General features: G+C 39.7%; 1 protein-coding gene across 2 annotated transcripts in view; it reads left to right on the top strand.

The window, feature by feature from the left end:
• The window catches only part of LOC102470289 (male-specific lethal 3 homolog), a 64,315-nt gene that overhangs the window by 26,554 nt on the left and 15,328 nt on the right, over window positions 1-22,433 (top strand). Inside the window, exons 1-11 of one of the 2 annotated variants that reach the window (XM_006167495.2) lie at window positions 453-625; window positions 2,084-2,166; window positions 2,838-2,933; window positions 3,326-3,414; window positions 4,001-4,086; window positions 5,826-5,948; window positions 6,450-6,607; window positions 7,205-7,363; window positions 9,025-9,275; window positions 9,783-9,892; window positions 19,879-19,978. In XM_006167495.2, the coding sequence (XP_006167557.1) occupies window positions 524-625; window positions 2,084-2,166; window positions 2,838-2,933; window positions 3,326-3,414; window positions 4,001-4,086; window positions 5,826-5,948; window positions 6,450-6,607; window positions 7,205-7,363; window positions 9,025-9,275; window positions 9,783-9,892; window positions 19,879-19,978 (1,357 nt within the window). In that variant the 5' untranslated portion in view covers window positions 453-523. Of the gene's footprint in view, window positions 1-452; window positions 626-2,083; window positions 2,167-2,837; window positions 2,934-3,325; window positions 3,415-4,000; window positions 4,087-5,825; window positions 5,949-6,449; window positions 6,608-7,204; window positions 7,364-9,024; window positions 9,276-9,782; window positions 9,893-19,878; window positions 19,979-22,433 lie in introns of those variants that run through there. The other variant, XM_027767873.1, reaches the window with a different exon arrangement.

The raw sequence follows: 22,433 nt of genomic DNA, 5'->3' as shown, positions 1-22,433 counted from the left end.
AATTACAACTACATGTTGCTACTGCCAGTACGGTCTTCTTGCGTGGCTACCTTCAACAGTGCCAAGGAGGCTGCTGGGACTAGGGGGCTCCTGTACCGACACCGTCCTATCGCCTGGCCACCTGGCTTGCCCCAACCCCAAGGGCCCTCTCTCTTCTTATGCGCCACCCCACACCCAGAACCAAAAATGCAAGTACAGAGCCTCAGCTGAAGGCAGACTGGAGGCCTCGGGATCCTTCACCCTCTGGGCCAGAAGGAACGTTCTGACAATTAACCTCAGTCAACGGCTGGGGCGTCAGCACCCCTACGGAAGCCGATGTGGTAACGAGCAAGCCCTGTACTCCTACTGGTGCTGGGTTTGGAGGCGGAGACAGGAGGAGGGCTCCAGAGCTGGCCACACCCCAACGCAGCAGGGGAGCTGGGGGCGGTTACCTTGTACCAGTTCTCTCCAGTCCTTTCCACTCTGCGCATGCCTGCTCTGCGCATACGGTCTCTGGGGCTTTTCGGTCGGTTATGATGAATAAATGAGCGTGAGGGGCGGCATGGAATTTAAATTTCACTCCGGAGAAAAAGTCCTGTGCTTCGAGCCTGACCCCTCCAAGGCCAGAATGCTGTATGAAGCCAAGGTAGAGACTCCGGGGCTCGACAGGGCAGGTGGTTGCGGCTCAGGCCTGAGGCTCGGTGACCCGGCAGTGCAGAGTTCCATATCGGTATAGCGGTGTGAGGCATCAGGCATTGCAAAGCTCCTTTGGCGCTTTGCGTTGGTCATGGTTGATAGTAGCATAGAGTCGGCGCTCGCTCAGGCGCTTCCCTTCCCTTTCTCCTACCGTGCCAGTCTGCGCACAATTTTCTGAGGTGTCTGGAGGCTTGAGCTGGGCCGGTCTGCCGAAGTGGGCTTTTCTCTGCCTTGTGGCAGTTCTCTCCTCGTGTGGTTTAGCACAACGTCGGCTCCCAGGGACTCCTGAGGGACGACATGGCCGACTGACCCAGGTCGTAATCAGACGCCCCACAGTGATGCCTCCCCATATACCGACCGTATCGCTGTCTTGAGGCCCTTGTCGAGTTTGGGTTCAATTTCATGAATAGGCCGTGACCTCCCCCTGCCGTCACCCAGAGGCTGAAATTTGCCCAGTTCCTTCATTCTTTAGATGGCTTGCAGCATTCACGATTTCCATTCCTGAAGGAGTTGGTAGATCTGCCAATGTTTGAACATAACGGACCCTGGGCCCATCTACTTAAGTCTCTTAGGACTGAAACACATCTGATAGCTCTTAAGGTCTCAGTGGCAAGTAGAAATGGGTACTGATAACCTCCCGAAGCCCTAAAGAAAGTTCATGCCATTGAACTTTCTAGACTAGTCCTCTTCTGTAGGGTTATCTGGACAAGGCATTGGTGACAGGGATGGGATGGTCCCAGATACGGTGGTGGGTACACACCGAGGTCTTTGGGCTGTTTTTGTGTGCCTCAGGGTTTCTCTCCTTCAATCTTGGTGGTGTTCTTTTGCCCGGTCTCTGAGCCTTCCCAAAGGGAACATACTCCAGACTTCCTCTCTGGGAACACAGCAGGGAGCAATACAGAGTCTCCTACCAGTCGTCCTAGCCCTGTACTCAGTGGCCCCGGTGAGACTACAACTGCCAGAGGTTTCAGGGCTGCATGTCTGGCCTGGACTTCAGTTAAACAAATGGGCTGGCCCATGGCTTCAGAAATCTAACCCTGTCTCAGAGGGATGTTTCTTGTTTGGAGGTATACCTTCAGGAAAAAGTGATACTGAAAAGAAAGAGCCTTACAGTCTAACTCCGTATTTTAAAAAAAGGAGGAGTATGCTCTCCTTTCCTTAAAAAAAAAAAAAAAAAAGGCATAGAGGGGCCAGCAGGTGGCTTGGTGGTTAAAATGCTGGACTTTAACATGACCAACTGTGGCAGGGTCCCAGACCTGTCAGGTTGCTTTCTCATTTTTTCTCTCTCTGTGTTTCTTTCTGGTCAAATTAAATAATAATAAATAATTCTTTTAAAAAGGCATCGACTGGTTTTAAATCTAATGTTCTTTATATATGGTCGCTCGTGGGCAATATTTCTTGGTTTCAGATTATCAATGTTATTGTTGGGAAAGATGAAGAAGGCAGAAAGATCCCAGAGTATCTGATCCATTTTAATGGTTGGAACAGAAGGTGAGTATACTTGTTAAATTGGACTGAAAACTGATAACCTTTACAGCACAAGAACATTGCAACTTTAAGTTTTAGAAATGCTTAAAGGGAAACTTTATTTCCTGTTTTTATTTTGCTTTTTCAAGTGTACTTACTGTGAGGAATGGTTGCTTTTATGTGGATCGTATTTGGAGTCTTTTGGGCAATTCTGGAAACCCATTATTAGCGTGTCTGAGTGACTTCTTTGTCGGTTCCTTTGTGTCCTCTTTTGATCTTTAGATATTTTAATTGTTCTCTAAAATATACTTCTGGAGTTTTGTTTCGTTAAGCGCAGGACCTGCAGTTGTCCTATTGGCTATGTCGCTGGACTCCCATGTAGTTGAGCACGGTTCAAGTCCCAGACCCGGTGGCTTAAACCCAAGCTGGGCGCGTGTCTGTGCATGCGTGCCCTACATCCAGTGAGTAGAATGGAAGAGAAAGGATTGTGCCATGGCCCTCCCCCCTGGGGGGTGATTTCTCGCTTTCTGTCTCTCTGGCTCTGCCTTTCTGGAGAACGCTCGCACCGTATAGCATAAATCTCCCCTCCCCCCCGCCCCACCAAAAAAGAAAGGTGGTTTTAGTATTATTTCATAGCACACTAAAATGTTGATTACAGTCTCTTATTTATTTATTTTTTATTTTTGCTGAATTAGCTGGGACAGATGGATGACTGAAGGTCATTTGCTTCATGATACTGATGAAAATCGTAGATTACAGCGTAAATTGGCAAGAAAAGCTCTGGCTCACCTGTAAGAATACAAAAAGATACTTTTCAATAAATCTTCTCATAGTGCTTTGAAGTTTTATGGTGTAAAAATATAATTACATCAATCCTGAGTAAAAAAAAAATCTACAGATTTTTCTTTGATATTTATTTTCCACTCACATTTTCTTCTTTCTTTTTTTTTATTACTTTCTGTTTAATCACATCATTAAATTATACATGGTTTTTCTCACCATGAATATGGTGCATATCTAAGTGTGTTAGGAAAGTATGTGGCTTTATAAATAAATGCAGTGTTTTTATATTCTGAAATTCAATTATTATGGGATGGACTATTTAAGAATGATTGTTTTTTATGTCTTCTCTGATCTCAGGACCCATGTCCAAGTTTGATTCAGTTGTGTTTACATTTTTCAGAAGAAGCACAGGAAAAAAGAAACACTACAGGTTGCCTGGTTTCAAGTCTGTCTTAAAAAACATCCCCGCTGAAGAAAACGATGAAAACTGTGAGTGCCTTCACTTCATTTTCTTTCATCTAATAACTTTGTGATATTTAAGTTCTTTCATGGACTGAGGGGAGTATTATTAAAATTTTAGACAGGAAAACATTTTAAGTCGTTGCTTATATTTGGTCCTTCTGTATTTCGTTTGTTTGTTTGTTTGGTTTTTACAAAGTAGCAGCCTAAATGATGAATTAGTAAGTTAATAGGATTTTATCAGATCCATGCTCCTCACCAGTGCCCTTTTGGATAGCATCTTTGCAAGATTCCCCTTCTCGTGGTCCATTCTCCTCTTGGCTCCTTCTCGGCCTTGGTTCCACTTCCAAATCCAACTTGGATCTGTAAGATCCTAGCTAACAAATCCCTTTAGACCATTAGCTTGTATGATTTTTGTCTCTCTTATAATTGGTGTTATATTTGTCAAAATAAATTTCTATTTGCACAGTTATGACATTGATGTTAGGCATTTAAATATATGCAGATTGAAGTTTATTATTCCACCATGGTCCATGCACTGCCTCAAGATTTGTGAAGATTTATAAATGTAAGGGTGGGTGAATTATATAATTTGGGATCTATTTGTTTGATCTAGTAGTAGATGGTTCCTCTGGTGCCAGTAGTGAAGAAAGAGATGAAAAACTAAGTGAAGAAAGTGATAATGAAGAAAAGACTGAAGTGGTATGAAGTTTTTATCATAAAAATCATATTTTTTTGTTGTATATTTTAATGGTAAAGTTCACCAGTCATAAACTATTTTCCAAAGATACATTTTGAAAGCTAAAAGTATGGGGTTTTTTTTCCCCCTTAGGCCATGTGTGCAGAGAAAGACAGAGATGAGAGGTCACCCCCTCACAGCTCCGGGGGGATGGACATGCTGAAATCCCTTCTTCATTCTCCTCTTGGAATTTTATATATATGTGCACATGCACCTGGCTGATTTCAAAAAGCTGGTTCCAGTATTACACTGACTTTGTAGATTAACTTGGGTAGGATTGACATTTTGACCATATTCTTCCAATCCAGGAAAATAGGATATTTTCCCACTTTTTTATATCCTTTTCAATTTTTTTCATAGTTTTCCTTGTAGGTGGCCATCTGGGAGTCCAGTACCTTAATCACCATGCCAGTTGCTGACCGCACAACATTACAGATTTTTCCTTGATAATTTATTTTCCACTCACATTTTCTTCTTTCTTTCTTTTGTTATTACTTTCTGTTTAATCCCATCATTAAACTGTTCTTGGTTTTTCTCACCGTGAATACAGTGCATACTGTTCAAGTCAAAGACATTACCGTATACATTCTCATCAGTCAATGATTTTTTTTTTAAATTTTTGTTTATTAAGTGTCTTGTTTGTTTGTTTTTCTTTTTTTTCCTGATTCTGTTTCCCTTAAATCCATCCACCATTACCCTTCTTCGAGCTATCTACAGTATCTATAGCTACTCTTCCAGCTATTATACTTACAATCTTTCAGTTTCTGCTATAGAACCCAGACATTCAGTATATATTGAGTGGGGACATACAATACTTGTTTTTCATGGTGTGACTTGCTTTGATTAGCATAAATCTTCCATATTTGTCCACTTTCTGTTAAATTCAGGTCTCATCGTTTTTTTATGGCTGAGTAATATTCCATACAGTACATGTCCTTTTTTTTTTCAATCTACTCGTGTGTTCTTGGGTATTGGAAATAATGCTGGACTAAACATGGAAATGCAGGGTTTATTTATTTATTTAATGAATGAGGATTTTACTGTCCTTTGAATAGATTCCTAGCGGGAATAACTGGGTTGTATGGCAGTTCTGTTTGTAGGTTTTTGAGGAACCTCTGTATTATTCCTCACAGTGGTGCACTAATCAGTGCATTTTCAAGACATCCTTAACTCTCATTCTTTATTTTTGAAATTTTAGCATTTCTAACCGAGGTGAAGTGGTATCTCATTGTAGTTTTGATTTATATATTCCTTATGAGAAGAAATGTTTATCATGTTTTCATATACTTACTGGCCATAAGCTGAGATTTTATTGTCACCATATTTGGTTTTAATTACAAAAGAATTAAGAGACAGAGTCTCACTGTCTTGTCCAGGTTGTGTTGAATTTATAATTATACTATCTTAGCCTCCAGAATAACTGGAACTACAGGTGCATGCTACAGTGCCTGACTTTTAAGTATAGGTGAAGAATGGAGTTCAGGTCTTCTGTGTACCCTCATTCTGCAGAGTAGCTACAGTATCAACTACCACATGCTACTACAGCTAGGCCTATGCTGTATTTTTAATTAGAACATGTGACAGGATATGCATATTGAGGATTAACTGGGTTTGTTTCATGGCGGGCTCTCATGTGTTAGACTTTTGGATAAAGAGTTTCCTACTAACTGAAATATTTAAAAATGGAATCATGATATCACAGAAAGAAGATCCATCTCTGCAAGCAAACATGGAATTGGAAGAAAGAAAAATAACTATAGAAATCCCTGAAGTTCTGAAGAAGCATCTTGAGAATGATCATTACTATATTAACAAGAGGAAACGGGTATACAGGGGAATATATAAAATATGGATATATTAGAGTGCTTTTCTGTTTTGTAATCAGAAACTCAAACACGCTAGAAGATTGCAGCAATAAGGATTGCATTTTCAGTTTCAGACTGAGTTAGGTTTTCCGGATCTCTGAAAGTATGTTGTACTGCTGATCAGGCTTTCCAGAGTCCTGCTGTTTGGATCTCACTAGAAAGGTTAATCTGTGGTTAATCTAGAGGTTGTTAGAACCACCTCTGAGGTTGTTCTAAGGGATTATTGAGGTCAGTGTTCACAGTCATACAGAAAAGTAATGTAATCAACATTGACATGTGATCAGTAGGAGGGAAGAGATAAAGAGTTTTCAAGTCAATTTATTTAATAAATTCTGTTTGGACAGAGTAGACTGTGCTTTGTTTTCGAGTTAGAACAGTGATCTCTACATGATTACTACCTTAGACTATGTGGTTTATTACAGTGAGAGGCACACATTAGGTATCTGTATTTCCATTAACAGTTAGTGAAGCTTCCATGCCAGACCAACATCATCGCTATTCTGGAATCCTATGTGAAATATTTTGCTATCAATGCAGGCTTTTCTGCTGAAAGGCCTCGTCATCATCACGCTGTGCAGCATGAGAACACAGAGATGCATTACACCCCAGTGGAAAAAAAGTGAGTACCAGTAGGTTGGGCATCTCATGCTTCTCTCATGTATTAGAGGAGTGGCTTCTATTTATTATAGAAGAGTCAACACTTCGTTCTATTTAGTTATTTCACGTACATTTAACATACTTTTTTTTAACAATTTACCAATACTGTAATGAATAATCAACCTAGTGTCAAAATATTGCCATTCTTAGGAAATCTTCAGTAATTGTTTACGTATCTGCGGTAGATGCATTGAGAGCACACTGCCTCAGCACTGAGACTAGTTTTTTCAGTGCTATTTTTTTAGAAAAAAAAGAGAGATAGGCATCTTCTAATGTATCCACACCACAATCCACCCATAGCCTCAGCCAGCTCAGATTATGTGCCTGAGTACCCACCTTGCAAAGGTAGGCCCAAGGATACAAACTGGGACCTTCCTTTGTGGCCCTTCACTGCAGATCATGGCATTATGCTGTGGTTTCATCTGGCCCTGTTTCTTCTTTATGTTTAAGTTTAAAAACTACTACAATATTTAAAACGTGCCATTTCATTTTGAAACTTTGCAATGTCCCTCCTTAGTACTTTATGGCGCCTCTTATCTCTTTGTTTGATTCCTCCCAGTGTCAACCTTTGCAAGGAGATGGTGGATGGATTAAGAATAACCTTTGATTACACACTCCCATTGCTTTTGCTCTATCCACATGAACGAGCTCAGTATAAAAATGTGAATTCGTCTGAGTTTTTTCTTCCAATGAAGGAAAGTGCAGCAAACACTAATTGGTAAGTTGGATAGTCTGTACTCTCACCCTTAGTTGTCAGCAATAAAATAATTAAGTATTATGTGAGGCATTCAGTCTGATGCTGTCCACCAATGTGGTTGGAGGAAGAAAAGATTGAAGAAAAGTGTCCACCCTGGTGGTTTTCTTTCTTTCTGTGAAAACTGGATCACCCCTCTCTTTCACATGGCTCTGAGATCCTTTACCAAATGAAGACTGCAGTGTACAGAGCTGAGGTGGAATTGAGAGGCACTCTCCTATCCTTTGGAATATAGCAGAACAGGGTTGAGAGAGCCTGGACAAGTGCTAGAGGGCGAGGTGAACTGAGGTCCCTGGCTAGACGATTGGCCACTTGTTGAGCTTCCTTTTGAGCCTCTCACTTCTCTGACAGTCCCTACATGCTACTAAACACTCTGCCATTCTGCTTCTCTTGAAAGGGTGGTCTGTTCTTGGGATTCCACTAATATCATCTGTCTTGTCCTTACTATTCACCTTAAACCTTAGGTGCAAATATCTCTACCAGATTTCTCCACCTACGGCTTCACTAATTTCTGACTTGCTCTCTACACTGGGCCTCTGATGGTCATCTTCCCAATCTTCCCCTTCTTGCTGCCTGCCAAGTTCCTGGCTGTCCTGGCTTTTCTGCCTTGCTACCAGCTCCTCTCAGCCCACCTATCTCCCTTCAGTGGGTTTGCCCCTCCCTTCCTTCCTCACATCACTTTTACCTCAGGTGAGAGGTCTGCCAGGCTCATTAGGGACCTGGGTCAATGTCCCAGGGCCTACCGAAATCTCTGAGATTTCCAGCATTGAGGAGTGGGGGAGCAGGGTAGCAGGGTATGTTCCCTCAAAGTTTCTTCAGTGTTTGTGGCTTTTGCTAGTCCCGCTAGAAATTTCCATTTAAATGAGAGCATGTGGTGGTCTTATTTTCTTGATCAGATCTCAGCCTTGGCCTTACTGCCATTTTGATCTGGATCATTCTTTGTGTCAGGCAGTCCTATGGGTGTCCTAGAGAATGTTTAGCAGCATCCCTAGCCTTTACCCACTAGAAGCCACTAGTACACCTTCCTTTGATTTTGAGGACCAAAAGCTATCGCACTTGAGATCCACTGCTCCGAGACAAACATAAAAGGGCCACTGTAATCTTTCTTTAATGCCAGCTTGCCTTGAGGGGTTATAGAAAATATTAAAATGACTTAATAAAGTCATTAAGGAAGTATGTGTGGGACCGGCAGATTGTGTAATGGTTACATCACTGGACTCCCATGAGGTCAGCTGCAGTTCAAATCCCAGACCTGGAGGCTTAAAATCCCACTGGGCACATGTGCATACATCCCCAAAATCTCAAAAGGAGAATGGAGAAGAAGAGATTGTGGTGTGGCCATCCTTTCCCAGGGGAGATGGTGGGGTGGAATTTCTTGTTCTTTTCTTTTTTTTTTTTTTTCCTCATCTCTTTGTCCCTCTGGCTAGCACACACACCATGTAGCAAAAAATCTCGCTTTAAAAAAAAAAGAGAGAGAGAGAGAGAAAGCACGTACTTTGTGGATTTAGGGAGCAGATTCACTGTCCTCTTTCTGCTCTGTCCTCACAAATGCCTTTGGAGAAGCCCTCCAGGTTCTGCGAGGGCTCTGCACGCTGGCTGCATGTGATGTTCTTCCTCTTCTCTAGGAGCCAAGAACTGTCTTCCAGTCTACCTCTGCTCAATCTGTCCACACTGCAGTCTGCAGAGAATCAGCCAACCCCGGGTGAGCCAGCTGCCTCCAAAAGATGCAGTGCTGAGCTAGAAGCACTACAGTCTCTGAGGCACTGCACACTCCACAGTGCCAACTGTGACAGGCTCTCTGAGAGCATCACATCGTCTCAGCCCAAGTGCCTGCAGCAGGACACATCCTCCAGCATGTCCCTGCACCTGGAAGAGAGTAGGTTCATTCCTGGCTGAATAAAAGAAACCCCAGCCCATTAGCAGTCTTCCCTGTTTTCCCTACTGCAAGCCTCTGGCAACCAAAACTCTGTTGGGTTGTTGGAAAAGTCATGAGGAATTTTTACATATAAAAACATGTCATTAACTTTCTTGATGGCCCAATGGTTCTGTTTACTGGAGATTTTATGTTAATGGATTGTATAGCTAGTCATCCTTTGTAATTGGTTTCTTTCACTTAGGATGATGTTTTTAAGGTTTGTCCACCTTGTAGCATGGATTAGTACGTCTTTTTTTTTTTTTTTTTTTTGCCCTGAACATGTTCATGCATATAGATATAACATGCTATAACAGGAAAGTCTTATTGTTAAAGATAAATCATTTCTGACAGCTGATTTTTTTGACAGCTGATTTTTGATTGATGCTCTTCTACTTATAATGGTTTTGATGACAGTCTTTAGTTGCTGTATAACTTACAGGAAGGTAATGGTATCTTTTTCTTTTGAAGAGACACCTATGCATAGCAGATCCTCTTTACCTGACCTTCTGACTCCTAGCAAGAAAGAGAGTACAGTGTTTCCTGGCTTTGAAGGGAAAAGAACAAAGGAAATAAACAAGGTAGAGTGTCTGATGTTCACCTCTAAATATTCCTTCACCAGTTGTGGTTGCTTATATTCTGTGGGAGAAAAATCAGGGTTTTTGAAGCATTGTGATGCTGTTCCTTTAAATGTTCACTGGCCTATTCGTAGAATTATGGTTCACATTGTTTTCTGTTGTTTTGATTTCTTCTTAAAATGACAAAAATCTTAGAATTCCAGGTCTACATTTAAAGTCATCTTTTATCTTAAATAATTTCAACCATTGACATAATAGTATGTTCATTTTGTGGAACTTTTTCTACAGAGAAGCAGGGAGTAAGCATTTAAGGTTTTGTGGACCATGCTGTGTCTGTTAAGAGTCTAAAAGTAACCACAATCTGTATGTAAATAAAGTGGGAGTGCTGTGTTCTAATAAGAGTATATGTATATACCGGCACTGAAATTTGAGAGCATATGTTTCTGTGGTTTATGAAATATTATGATTCATTTTTCAATCATTTAAAGAGACAAAGTACATTCTTAGCTCCCAGGCAATGTAGAAACAGGTGGTATTGGTCCAGGTGTGAACTACAGCTGTAGTTTGCTGAGCCTTGATGTAGACTGCTGATTCTCTTCCCTTAGTGACAGTGACACTGAGAGCCATCCCTTAGGGAAACATTGTGCCAAATATTTGAGCCATAACTCCTAAGACTAGCACTCCCTACCACTCTGAATCCTTAAGAAGGGTCTTGCCACTGGGTTTCACGTTTTCTGATGAGGAAATTTATTTTAATGTTATTTTTATTGTGACATTCTGTCAGTTTCCTCTAGAAGCTGGGGTTTCCTTGTTCCTTTAAGATAGGTAGGGTTGGGACCAGAGCAGCAGGTGTTGTAATGACTAGGTTTCTGGACTTCCAAGTAGTTAAGCACGGACTGAGTCCCAGACTCAGCAGCTTAAAACGCACACTGGGCGCTTGTGTGCGCATGACCATGATCCTGAGAGGAGAATGGAGGAGAAGGGATTGTGACATGGCCATCTGTCCCGGAGGTTGATTTTTTTTCATTTTCCATCTTTGAATCTCTCTGCCTCTCTGGTGAGTGCACATGCCGTATAGCAAAAACAAAAACAAACAAAAATAAAACAAAACAAAACACTCTCTAAAGAAAATAAAGGATGAATAGGGTTACGTAGGGGAAGATGTCTTTCTGAGGCAAGGAACACTTAATGATGGGAACGGGGTTGGTGGCAGACTTTTTATGTAATGAGTCAGATTGTAAGCCACTTTACTTTAGCGGTATGTTCCTGGAGGTCTCTGGAGAGCTCCTGGCTCCACTGTTGCAACATTGATGAATAGATATGCCCATCCGAGGTTCACTTACAGACATTGGGAATTGAATTTCATAGGATTCTCTCACATATCATGAAATAATACTCATTTGAATGATTTTCCTCAACCATGTCTCTCATATGAGCACTGGGCTATATTTGCCCTAGGTTATATAGTTGGCTAACCCCTCAGATGAAGCTAGGAAACACAATTTGTGTTATGATTGTTGAGTGTAGGTTAGGAAACTACTAGGAGTAGCAGTCCCTGCCACTCCCAGTTTTCAGACAAAAAAAACACTGCAGATTTTATTAAAGGACAACAGTGTTTCTTTAAAAAGGTTTCTGAATATTCAAAGGATGTTCCCATGCTGATCAGTGGTGTGAGCCCACTATTTAGTGGTCATGGAAATTGCTGCATGTTACTTTGTGACTCTTGGTCACCATTTGCAACTCTATCACCAGCTAGACACAAAATGAGGGAGAAGCCATCTGAGAAGTGACTCCCTGAGGTGAATTTTCCCCTCATGTTTATTTGCAGAGGGATAAAGGGACAAGCTTGTTCATTATTTTCGGAAGTTACAAAATAGTAAATATAATTGCATCAGCAAACTACGGTAAGATAGAGTGTAGGATGCAATGTCTTTTTTTGGAGAGATTTTTGCTCTTGGGGCCACATGCTCGCCAGAGACTCAGAAAGCAAAAAATCACCCTGCGGGGGGGCGGGGGGATAGTCACACCATGGTTCCCTTCCCTCAGGATTTTTGACACAGAAGCACATGCACCCAGCATGAGTTTTAAGCTACTATGTTCGAGACTCAAACTGCAGTCAACTACATGGGGGTCCAGCGACGTAGCTGCTATGCCATCTGCTGGTACCAGGATATCTTCTTGAGATTCTTTTCATGGAGGCTAGATCTGGAGATAGTGAGAAGATAGTCAAGGGCTATGAAGATAGTAACAAGCTATCGAGCTATCCTTTATGAGTTTGTGATAAGAGGTTGCATTACTCAAGAGGCCCTTCCTTTGCAAGCAGCAAGCAAAAGTAACATTCATCCACCAGTGTTTGCACTGGTTTTTTTATATCACATAGGTCCTGGACATTTCCTTCCTCACAAAACCAGAGTTCTTAAAGGCATATACCAAAAATTGTTTTTCTATGTAAGTTTAAAAGTGATAGATTTTCATTAGCCGTGGACATATTCCTTCTCAATAAGCTGGAGCTACCAAAGGGACACATCAAAAATTACTTGTCTATGTGATTTTATAAGTGATAGATTTTTGTTGTCTCATACTTCCTGATAAATGATTGGAATTCAGGTAGCACTCTGAGAGTTTAGAAAAATTTCTATCTTCTTACGTGTGGCGCTCACAGTGTTCTCCCTGTGAATCAGAGTTCTTTCTCTAATACGCCTTGTGGTTCTTTCATCCAATACTAGTTGCTCCACTGCATCAAAGGGGGGAGAGTGTGCTATGCACATGAATATACAGATCACAGGTAGTTCCCATACCACACCCCACTGAGAGAATCCCACAACTGGAAATCTGCTGTTTTCTCCTATAAATGTGTCTTTGATAAGTAGGAGATGACATACTCTGCAACAAAATTAAGAATGGAGTGAGATAGATCTACCTACCGACTGGGTAGATCTATCAAAATACAGAAGACATCTTTGAGTTACTTTTTAAAGAAGGTTTTGGCTTAGGAGTGTACTTGTGTGTGTTGGTGAGAGAGAAATAGATACAATGAAAGGGAAAGGGAGAAATCACCCACTAGAGTAGATAGCCATACCACAATTCAACTCTTCTATTCTTCTCTTGGGATCTGGGGCACACACACACACACAGACACACACACACATGCACACAGGACCGTGCATGCACAAACATGCACACACACACACATGGCATCATGTAAAAGCCACAGGGTCGGGCATTGAACCACGGTCTGTCATATGGAAGTACAGCAATGCAAGCATTAACATGATCTGCTGGTCGTTTTGGGTTACTTTCTAATGCTTAGTCCTCTGTCTGACACAGCAGGATTTCTAGTAAAATTAGGGTCTCAAATCCCTGGGACGTGGGCCATTACCAGTACATGGCCTGTTAGGACTGAGGCAATCCCACTTGTCTATTTTGGGGATTATTGCCTATTCTTTGAGGGTCTTATTTTAAAAGTCTTTGCCTACTCTGGTGTCTCCTAGAGTTTCTTCTGTGTTTTCCACCAGTATTTTATAGTTTGAGGTCTTAGGTTTAGCTCTTTGATCCATTTTGAGTTGATTTTTGTTAATGGTGAGAGGTAGGGGTCCAGTTTTAATCTTTCTACAGGTGAATACCTAGTTATTCCAGCACCGTAAGCTAAATAAGTTTGATGTTTTTCCCCCACTGGATTGGCCACATATTTTGGAGTTTATTTCTCAGGTCTCTATTTTGTTCCAGTGGTCCACATGGCTGTTTTGGGGCCAATTCCATGATGTTTTGAGTATCATAGCTTTGTAATATATTTTGGGGTTAGGGGTAAGATGGCTTCTGCTCCATTCTTCTTGCACAGAATTGCTTTGGCAATATAGGGTATTTTGTGATTCCAGACAAATTTTATGATTTTTTTGTTTGTTTGTTTGCCGAATCTGTGAAAAATGTCTCTGGAAATTTGATTAGGATTGCATAAAATACATAGATCAATTTGGTAGAATTGACCTTTTGAATATATTGATTGCTTTATCCCAGAAACATTGAATGTCCTTACATGTTTTTGTGTCTTTATTTTTTAGCTTTTCACAGTTTTCCTTGTAGAGCTCTTTGAATTCTTCAGTTAAATTTATTCCTAGGTATGTTTTACTTTTTCTGATGATTGTAAATGGGATTGCTTTCTTCAGCTCTTCCTCAGTCTACTCATTGTTGGTATATAGAAATGCTGTATGTTTTATATGTTGATTTTGTATCACACTATTTTAATGTGTTCATTTATCACTTTCAGGAATTTTTTAGTGAGTTCTTTTGTATTTTCTATGTATATAATCGTATCACCAGCAAATAGAGATAATTTTACTTTCTTTATGTGAATGCTTTTTATTTTCCTTTATTTTCTGAAAAGAAAAGTCCATTTCTAGGACTTTCACTAGTATATTGAAAAGGAATGGAGAAAGTAGGCAATCTTGACTTGTTCCAGTTTTTAGTGGAAAAGCTTTTAGCTTTTCCTTGTTAAGTATGATGTTCACTATGGTTTTCATATATGGCTTTAATTGTATTGAGAAATGCCCCTCCTATGCCTATTTTGTTGAAAGTCTTAATCACAGAGGATGTTGTATTTGATCAAATGCTTCTCTGCATCGATTGATAGGATCATACGGTTTTTATCTTTCTGTTAATATGATAGGTTATATTTATGTTTTTTGCATATGTTGAACCACATTTGCATCCCTGGAATAAAGCTTACCTGGTCATGGCGTGTAATCATTTTTATGTGTTGTTGGATAGTATCTTGTTGAGAAATTTGGCATCTATATTTATCATGTACGTTGGCCTTCAGTTTTTCTTTTTTGCTCTTTCCTTGTCTCTTTTAATATGAGTGAGGGAAGCTTTATGAAATATAATTCAGAGGGTTTTTGTTTTGTTTTGTTTTGTTTTGTTTTCTTTTTTTTTTTTAGCTTTAGAAGTAGTTTGAGTAGCATGGGAGTTAGTTTTTTTTAAGGTTTTATGGAATTCAGAAGTGAAGCTATTTGTAGCTGTACTTTTCTTTGTCAGGATGTTATTTTTGCTGATTAATCTTATTGCTTGTTAAAAGTTTGATTAAGGCTTTCTGTCTTTGTGATTCAATCTTGATGGATGATATGTTCCCAGAAATTTGTCCATCTCATCCAAGTTTTCCTATTTGTTGGCGTATAGTCACTCCTAATATTCACTAATGATCTTTTATATTACTATGATGTCTGTTGTAATATTGTCTTTTTTAAATTGAGGATTTCATTGATCTTATTCCTTTCTCTTCTTTTTTAGTCCAGCTATTGGTGTGTCAGTGTTGTATATCTTCTCAAAAACCAGCTTTTGGTTACATTTACTTTCTGTATATTTAATTTATTTCTGCTTGAATCTTTATTATTTCTTTTCCTTCTAGACATTTTGGGGGTTTTGTTGTTGTTTTTTCAAGTTCCCTGAGGTTCGATTTTAACTTACCTATTTACCACCTTTCCATCTTTTGTTTTTTTCTTTTACTTTCACTAATTGCAATGAACCTTCCCTCTTATTACTGCTCTTGCTGTGTCCCATAAGTTATGCAGACTTTTGTGTGCTCATTGCCACTGAGTTCAATGAATCTTTTGATCTGAATTTTAATTTCTTCGGTGGACATGAAGTCATTCAGAAATAGGTTCTTTAGTTTCCCTATGTTTATATGTTTTTTGGGGGGGTTCTTCCTGAAATTAATATCGAGTTAAATCACTCATGGTCAAAGACGATACTGAATATAGTTTCTGTTCCTTTGAATCTGTAAAGGCGGCTTATTTTTTTTCACTATCACGTGGTCAGTCTTAAACATCATTTTATGTAAAGAAACTAAAACATATGTTTTATTGCTGGGTATTTTTGTTCGGGTTGTTAGATGGAGGGTTCTATAGATATCTTTCAAGTCCATTAGATTTATAGTTTAGAGCACATTGTTTTGAGCCTGTATCTCTGCTTATTTTTTGTTTCAATGGTATGTCATATGTCCATAGGAGATAGTGCAGTATTGAGATCCCTAATGACTAATGGTTTGCAGTGGGTCTCTCTTTAGATCAGGCAGCTTTTTCTTCACATATTTTGGTGCTCCTTAGTTGAAGGAATCAATGTTTATAAAGCATTATAGTTTCTTGGTTAATTAGCTCTTTTAGTAATATGTAATGTCCTTCTTTGTCTCTCCTTACAGTTTTTGTCTTAAAGCGTATTTTGTCTGAACTCAGTATCGCAACTCTAACCTTTCTTGGTTTCAGTTTGGATGGAATACCTTTCTCTAGCCTTCACTCTTAGTCAATGTATGCCTTTTCCCACGAGATGTATTTCTCGTAGGCAGAACATAGAGGGTTTCTGTTTGTTGTTGTTTATCCAGTCAGTAGTGTCTCACGATTAGAGAATTTAATCCATGAACATTCAACATTATAATCGATATTGCATACTTGTTCCTACCATTTTCTTGGCAATTCTTGGTTGTTCTTTGTTCTCTTATTTCTGTTTCACCTTAGTTTTTCTGAGGTAGCACTCTCTTCAGTACCTTTTAGAGCTGATCTATTGTAAATTATTTCAGGTTTTGTTTATATAAGAATGCTTTTATCTTTTTTCTCATTTGATTAATAATCTTGTTGGTTATACTCTTGTTGGATGAAATTGTTTTTCTTTTACCCCTTGAATATATCTTCCCATTCTTTCCTTGCTTGCTTTATTTCCATTGAGAGGGCTGACATTAGTCTAAAGGGATAACATTTGTAAGCGTCTTGACATTTCCCTCTTGCCATTTTTAAACTCTTATCTTGATCTGTGATTTTGACCACTGACTATAATATGCCATCAAGAGGATCTTCTTAGGTTACTTTGTTTTGTGTTCTATTGTAGTTCTTGGAATTGACTGTTTGAATATTTCTTTAGGTTTGGCAAATTTCCTTCAATATTTCATGCAATAGATTATCAATGTCCTTATTTGATTCTTCACCTTCAGGGGTACCAATTACTTAGATATTTGGGCATTTAATAGTATATAGTATTTCTAGTACGTAATTCTCATTTTTGTTTTGCATTGTTTTTTCATTCTTTTTGGTGATTTTTGACTATGGAAGAGGTTTTATTGTCAAGATCCTAGATTAACACTTATGAATGATCTAATCTGCTATTAATACTTTTGAGAGAGCTTTTGATTTTCTGTATTTTAGCCTTCATCTCTAACACTTTTGTTTGATTTTCTTTTTATGGTGTCCTTTTCTTCTTTCAATTCTTTGAAGGACTCCCTCATCATCTGGAGTTTGTTGTCTTTTCTCTTGCACCTCATTTAGTTTTGTCACTGTGAATATACTAAATGGTTCATCTGACATTTTCATGAGTCTTGCTGCGCTGTCTTTGGATGATGTAGAACTGTCGTTTTCTCCTGGGTGAGAGATATTTCCTTGGTTCCTCATATTTCTCTGGCCTTGCAGATTTCTGATCACCTGATGGATTATACGGTACTTCCTAAATTCTTGGAGTTGATGCTATAGTGTCATGAGGGAAGAAGTACTGTAGTCCTTTAGTATGTCTTCAGAGATGGTTTTGTCTCTCAGTTGGGGGAATGGTGTATGCAGCCAGTTTGAGGTGTTTGGTTTCTTCTCAAAGTCTCTGTACAAGGTGTACCTGGGCTTAGCTAGAGAATGTAACTAAAGAAGTATCATTTAGCAGATTGTGCAGATCAGAAAAATACCAAATCTCAAAGGATTACAAAAGTCCCTTGTGGATGGAGGAGAGAAAGACTGTGGACTTCCTGTCACTTCATTGTACCGAATCCTGCTCAGTACCATTGCTGGAACCCTGAGAAATTCAGTGGCACAGGGCATAGGGGAGAATGGGATCCTTAAAAACATAATATACACTTGGGACCAGTAGTTGGCTTATAGCTATGTCGCTGGAGTGGTTCAAGTCCTGGACCCAGTGGCTTAAACTCATGATGGGTGCGTGTACGTGCATGCTCCAGATCTTGAGAGGAGAATGGAGGAGAAGGGATTGTGGCATGACCATCCCCCTGTGGGATGATTTCTTGCTTTCTGTCTCTCTCTCTCTCTGTGTCTGTCTTTCTGCTTTCTGGTAAGCATATATCCCATAGAGAAAAAACTTCTCACAAAGAAAGAAAATCAATATATACCTAGTTTGCGTGTGTGTGTGTGTGTGTGTGTGTGTGTGTGTGTGTGTTTTAAAGATATTTTTGCTATAAGGTGCATGCACGCACCAGAAAAACAGACATAAAGTGAGAAATCACCCCTTAAGGTGGATGGCCATGCTGCAGTCTCTTCCCCACCATTCCCCTTCAGAATCTTGAGCATGCACATACGTGCTCCCCGTGTGAGTTTTATACTGCTAGTTACAGAATTGACCTATGGTCTACTACATGGAAGTCCAGCCATGTAACCATTTTGCCATTTGCTGATCCCCACACCTAGGAACTTAAAGGTGAGTGGGGAGAGGTGAGTCACACTCTCTCAGCTGCTCTATCACTTTGTTTCACTGATGCTATCTCTGCACTGTAACTGGGACCCATAGAAATCCAATGGTGCCGAGCATAGGGAAGATTGGGATTCTTGAAACCAAAGCACACATCTGGAAGTTTACAGGTGTGTGGGGGGAGGTAAGCCACACTCTCAGCAGCTCCGCAACTCCATCCTACTGAGGCTGACTGAGCACCATACTGGAACCCAGAACCTGCCCATCAGTTTTATTTTTTGTTTCTTTATTTTAGTTTATACTATAAGGTATGTGTGCATGCCAGAGAGAGAGAGAGAGAGAGAGAGAGAAAGAGAGAGAGAGGAAAAGTGAGAAATCATTTCCAATGAAGAATGGACATCCTGTAATCCCTTCTCCTGCAGTGCTCTCTCAGGATTATGGGCATATAGCACATATGCTTGACATGTTTTTCAACCTGACTGCTCTGACAGCCACCCATATGGTATCTAGTGTGCCTTAACCTCTATGCCACCTGCTGGCCCACTTTTTTTTTTTTAATTGCTCATGTTTTTCATTCTCCTCTTGGGATCTTGGGCACACACGCACACATGCCGGTGTGAGTTTAAGCCACAGGGTCTGGGACTCAAACCACAGTCTACTACAAGGGAGATGAGCAACGTAGCCATATGCCCACTGCTGGTCCCATCTTGTGTTATTTTTATATATACTGGCATATTTTTTCTCTACATACTGTCATGAGATAGAATTACAGCACTTTAGAAATTTTAATTGGTTTTATCAGCCATTATAGAATGGGCCTAACTTCATTATATGAAATGGACGAGTGCCAATGAGTTGAGCAAGAAAGATTTCTTATAGACAAAGGACTTGTAGAAAGCAAAAGCAAAGATTTTCCTTATAGGGTGGGGACAGAGGAAGAGCGAACAACCGATAAACAACTGGACCAACAGTTGGCGTAATGGCTGTGTTGCTGGACTCCCACGTAGTCGACCGTGGTTTGAGTCTCGGACCTGGTGGCTTAAACTCACGCCGGGTGCTTTGCGTGTGTGCACAGGATCCTGAGAAGAGAATGGAGGAGAAGGGATTGCAGCATGGCCATGCCCCCGGGGAGTGATTTCTCACTTTCTGTCCCTCTGTCTCTGTCTTTCTGGTGAGCGCACACACCCTATAGCAAAAACCTCTCAAAAAAAAAAAAAAGAAAGAAAGAAAACTGAAGGGTTATTTCATGGTGCTTTTGTGTAACTATTTATATCATTAGAATAGCCTCTTTTAAGAACTTTGGCAGTATCTCCCATTCTCTTAAGAGCAGAGAAATAGCTTAGTTTGTTGAATGGTAATATGGAACTTTAGTATAGTTGACTTCATTTTGAGTTTCTAGTCTCATCTGAAGTGGCCTAGTATAGAACTTTAGTCTAAAGCAACTACATTTTGTAATTTTTACCCAACATACAGTGTACTGTCATAATTTTTAGGTGGTTAAAAAGACATCTGTTATAATCATGAAAGTCCTCAATTTCTGCTTTTTCCAGGTTCTGTCTTGGAAGCTCGTGCCTAGCAATTACCCTCCAGGAGACCAGTTGCCTCCACCATCTTACATATATGGGGCACAGCATTTGCTACGATTGTTTGGTAAGAATCCTTATTCTTGCTCTGTTCTTTACATTTTCTATTTTGCCTTGTTCTTGTCCTAACCCCCATATTCATTATAAGAGTGTCCACATATTTGTAAGTGAGAGAGGAAGAGAAGAAAGAGGTAACATCCCTCCTGCAGTCTTCCAGCTCATCTGATAATGGACACTCATGCATGTGCCAAATGTGTGTCTGGCTGTGTGGGATCTGGCCTCTACTCAGCAGTGTATGAAACCGGTCACATATATGTATATGTCTGTGTGTGTGTGTGTGTGTGTGTGTGTCTGCGTACTTACATATATTTATATGTGTGTGTCTGTGTATATATATATATACACTTACATATATTTTACATTCTGTTGTTGTGTATTACCACACAATACCAAATCAATTTTTCTATCACAAAGACACTGTATATTTGTTCAGTCAGAAATATGACCATACACACCAACATCACCATACAACCATCTTTGTGTGTCCCTTAAATACTTTGTTGTTGTTTTTTATTAAGAGATTTTTTTTGGGGGGAGAGGTTTTTGCTATAGGGTGCATGCGCTCGCCAGAAAGACAGAGAGAGAGACAGACAGAAAGCGAGAAATCACCCCCCCGCCCCCCCACCAAGCGGGGATGGCCACACCGCAATCCCTTCTCCTTCATTCTCCTCTTGGGACCTTGGGCAGTTATGCACACATGCCTGGCATGAATTTAAGCCACCGGGTCCGGGACTTTTCAAACCATGGTCGACTACATGGGAGTCCAGTGACATAGCCATTACGCTAAGTGCTGGTCCCATTAAATGCTTTGTTTGTAATGCACTTCTCAGTTTATGTACACCTTGTGGTTTGGGCTCTAAATATTTAAGTAATATGGAAATCTGAGGAACTAAAAAAAATCATCCAAAACTGACCTTTGAGCTACTCTACATTTTTTTCCCTCAAAATTTAAATTATTTTATATTACATTTAATCACATATCGCTTCACAGTGTACAATATTTCTTTTACCAGCATGATTACCATGCATATCACTCAAGACAAAGACATTACTATACATATTGTCAGCAGCAAATAGGTTTTTATTTTTCTGTTTACTGAAACTACTTTTTATTCCTTTTTCTTCCCCTGTTCCCCTCTATCTTTCCATTACACTCCCCTGTATTATTCCTGTTTTCCCTGTCTCTAGTATCTATCATTGCCCTCCCTGCTACTACACCTTTCAGATGTTCAATTTTCTGGCATAGCGTGCACATTATTGGTATCTATTGAGTGGGGTCATAGAAAGTCTGTCTTTCTTAGACTGACTTGCTTCGCTTAGCATCAAGTCTTCCATATTTATCTACTTTGCATCAAATATCAGGATTTAATTTTTTTCATGGCTGAGTATTATACCAGAGAGGACATATGCCATATATTTAATCTACTTTTGGGCGTTTGAGTTCCTTTTATGTCCTAGAGATGGTAAATAATGCTGCAATAAGCATGGATGTGTAAGTTGTTTTTCTAAAAGAGGTTTTTTTACCCTTTGAGTAAATACCTAAAAGTAGATTTACTGAGTTGTATGGTAGTTCTACTTGAGGGTTTCCAAAGAACATCTATATTACTCTTCAAAGTAACTGTGCTAACTTACATTTCCACCGACGGTGAAGGAAAGTTCCCTTCTCACCACAGCCTCACCAGTACTTATTACTTATTTATTTTAATTTTTAAATTTTAGCCCTTCTGACTAGGGTTAAGTGGTATCTCATTGTGGTATTAATTTGCATTTCCCTATGATAAGAGAGGTTAGGCATGTTTTGATAGGCTTTTGGGCCATTTTTATGTCTTCTTCAGATAATTGTTCATCGGTTCTCCCGTTTTATAATTGGATTTTTCTTTTGTGGTTAAGCTGCTTAAGTTCTCTATATATTCCAGTTATCAGTCCCTTATCTGAGGTATAATTTGGAAATATAGTCTTCCACTCTGAGGGTTGTCTTCTCACTACTTATTGTTTCTTTTACAGTGCAGAAGCTTTCCAGCTAATAATCCCATTTGTCTATTTTTGGAACTATTGCCTATGCTTTAAAGGTCCTCTTTAACAAGTTTGTGCTTACTCCAGAGCTTCTAAGAGTTTTTCCTGTGTTTTTCACCAGTATTTTTATAGTGTGAAGTTTTATGTTTAGATTCTCAATCCATTTTGAGCTAATTTTTGTTAGTGATGAGAGATAAGGATATAGTTTCATTCTTCTGCTGGTGGATATCCTATTCTACCAACACTATCAGCTGAAGAGATTGTCTTTTTCTCAGTGGATTGTCTTTTGCCTTTTGTCAAGTATCAGTTGGCTGTATGTTTTTGAGTTTGTTTGGAATCATTCTGTTTCAGTGTTCTACTTGTCTTTCTTTGTGTCATTTCTATGCTCCTTTAATTATTATGACTTGCAGTGTGTTTTCAGGTTAGGAAGTGAGATGTCTCCTACTATA

Source organism: Tupaia chinensis, unplaced genomic scaffold (genome assembly GCF_000334495.1).
Source record: "Tupaia chinensis unplaced genomic scaffold, TupChi_1.0 Scaffold144882_1, whole genome shotgun sequence".
NCBI classification, from domain to species: domain Eukaryota; kingdom Metazoa; phylum Chordata; class Mammalia; order Scandentia; family Tupaiidae; genus Tupaia; species Tupaia belangeri.
Note: the sequence above shows the minus strand (reverse complement) of the source record. Positions and strands in the feature narration are given on the sequence as shown.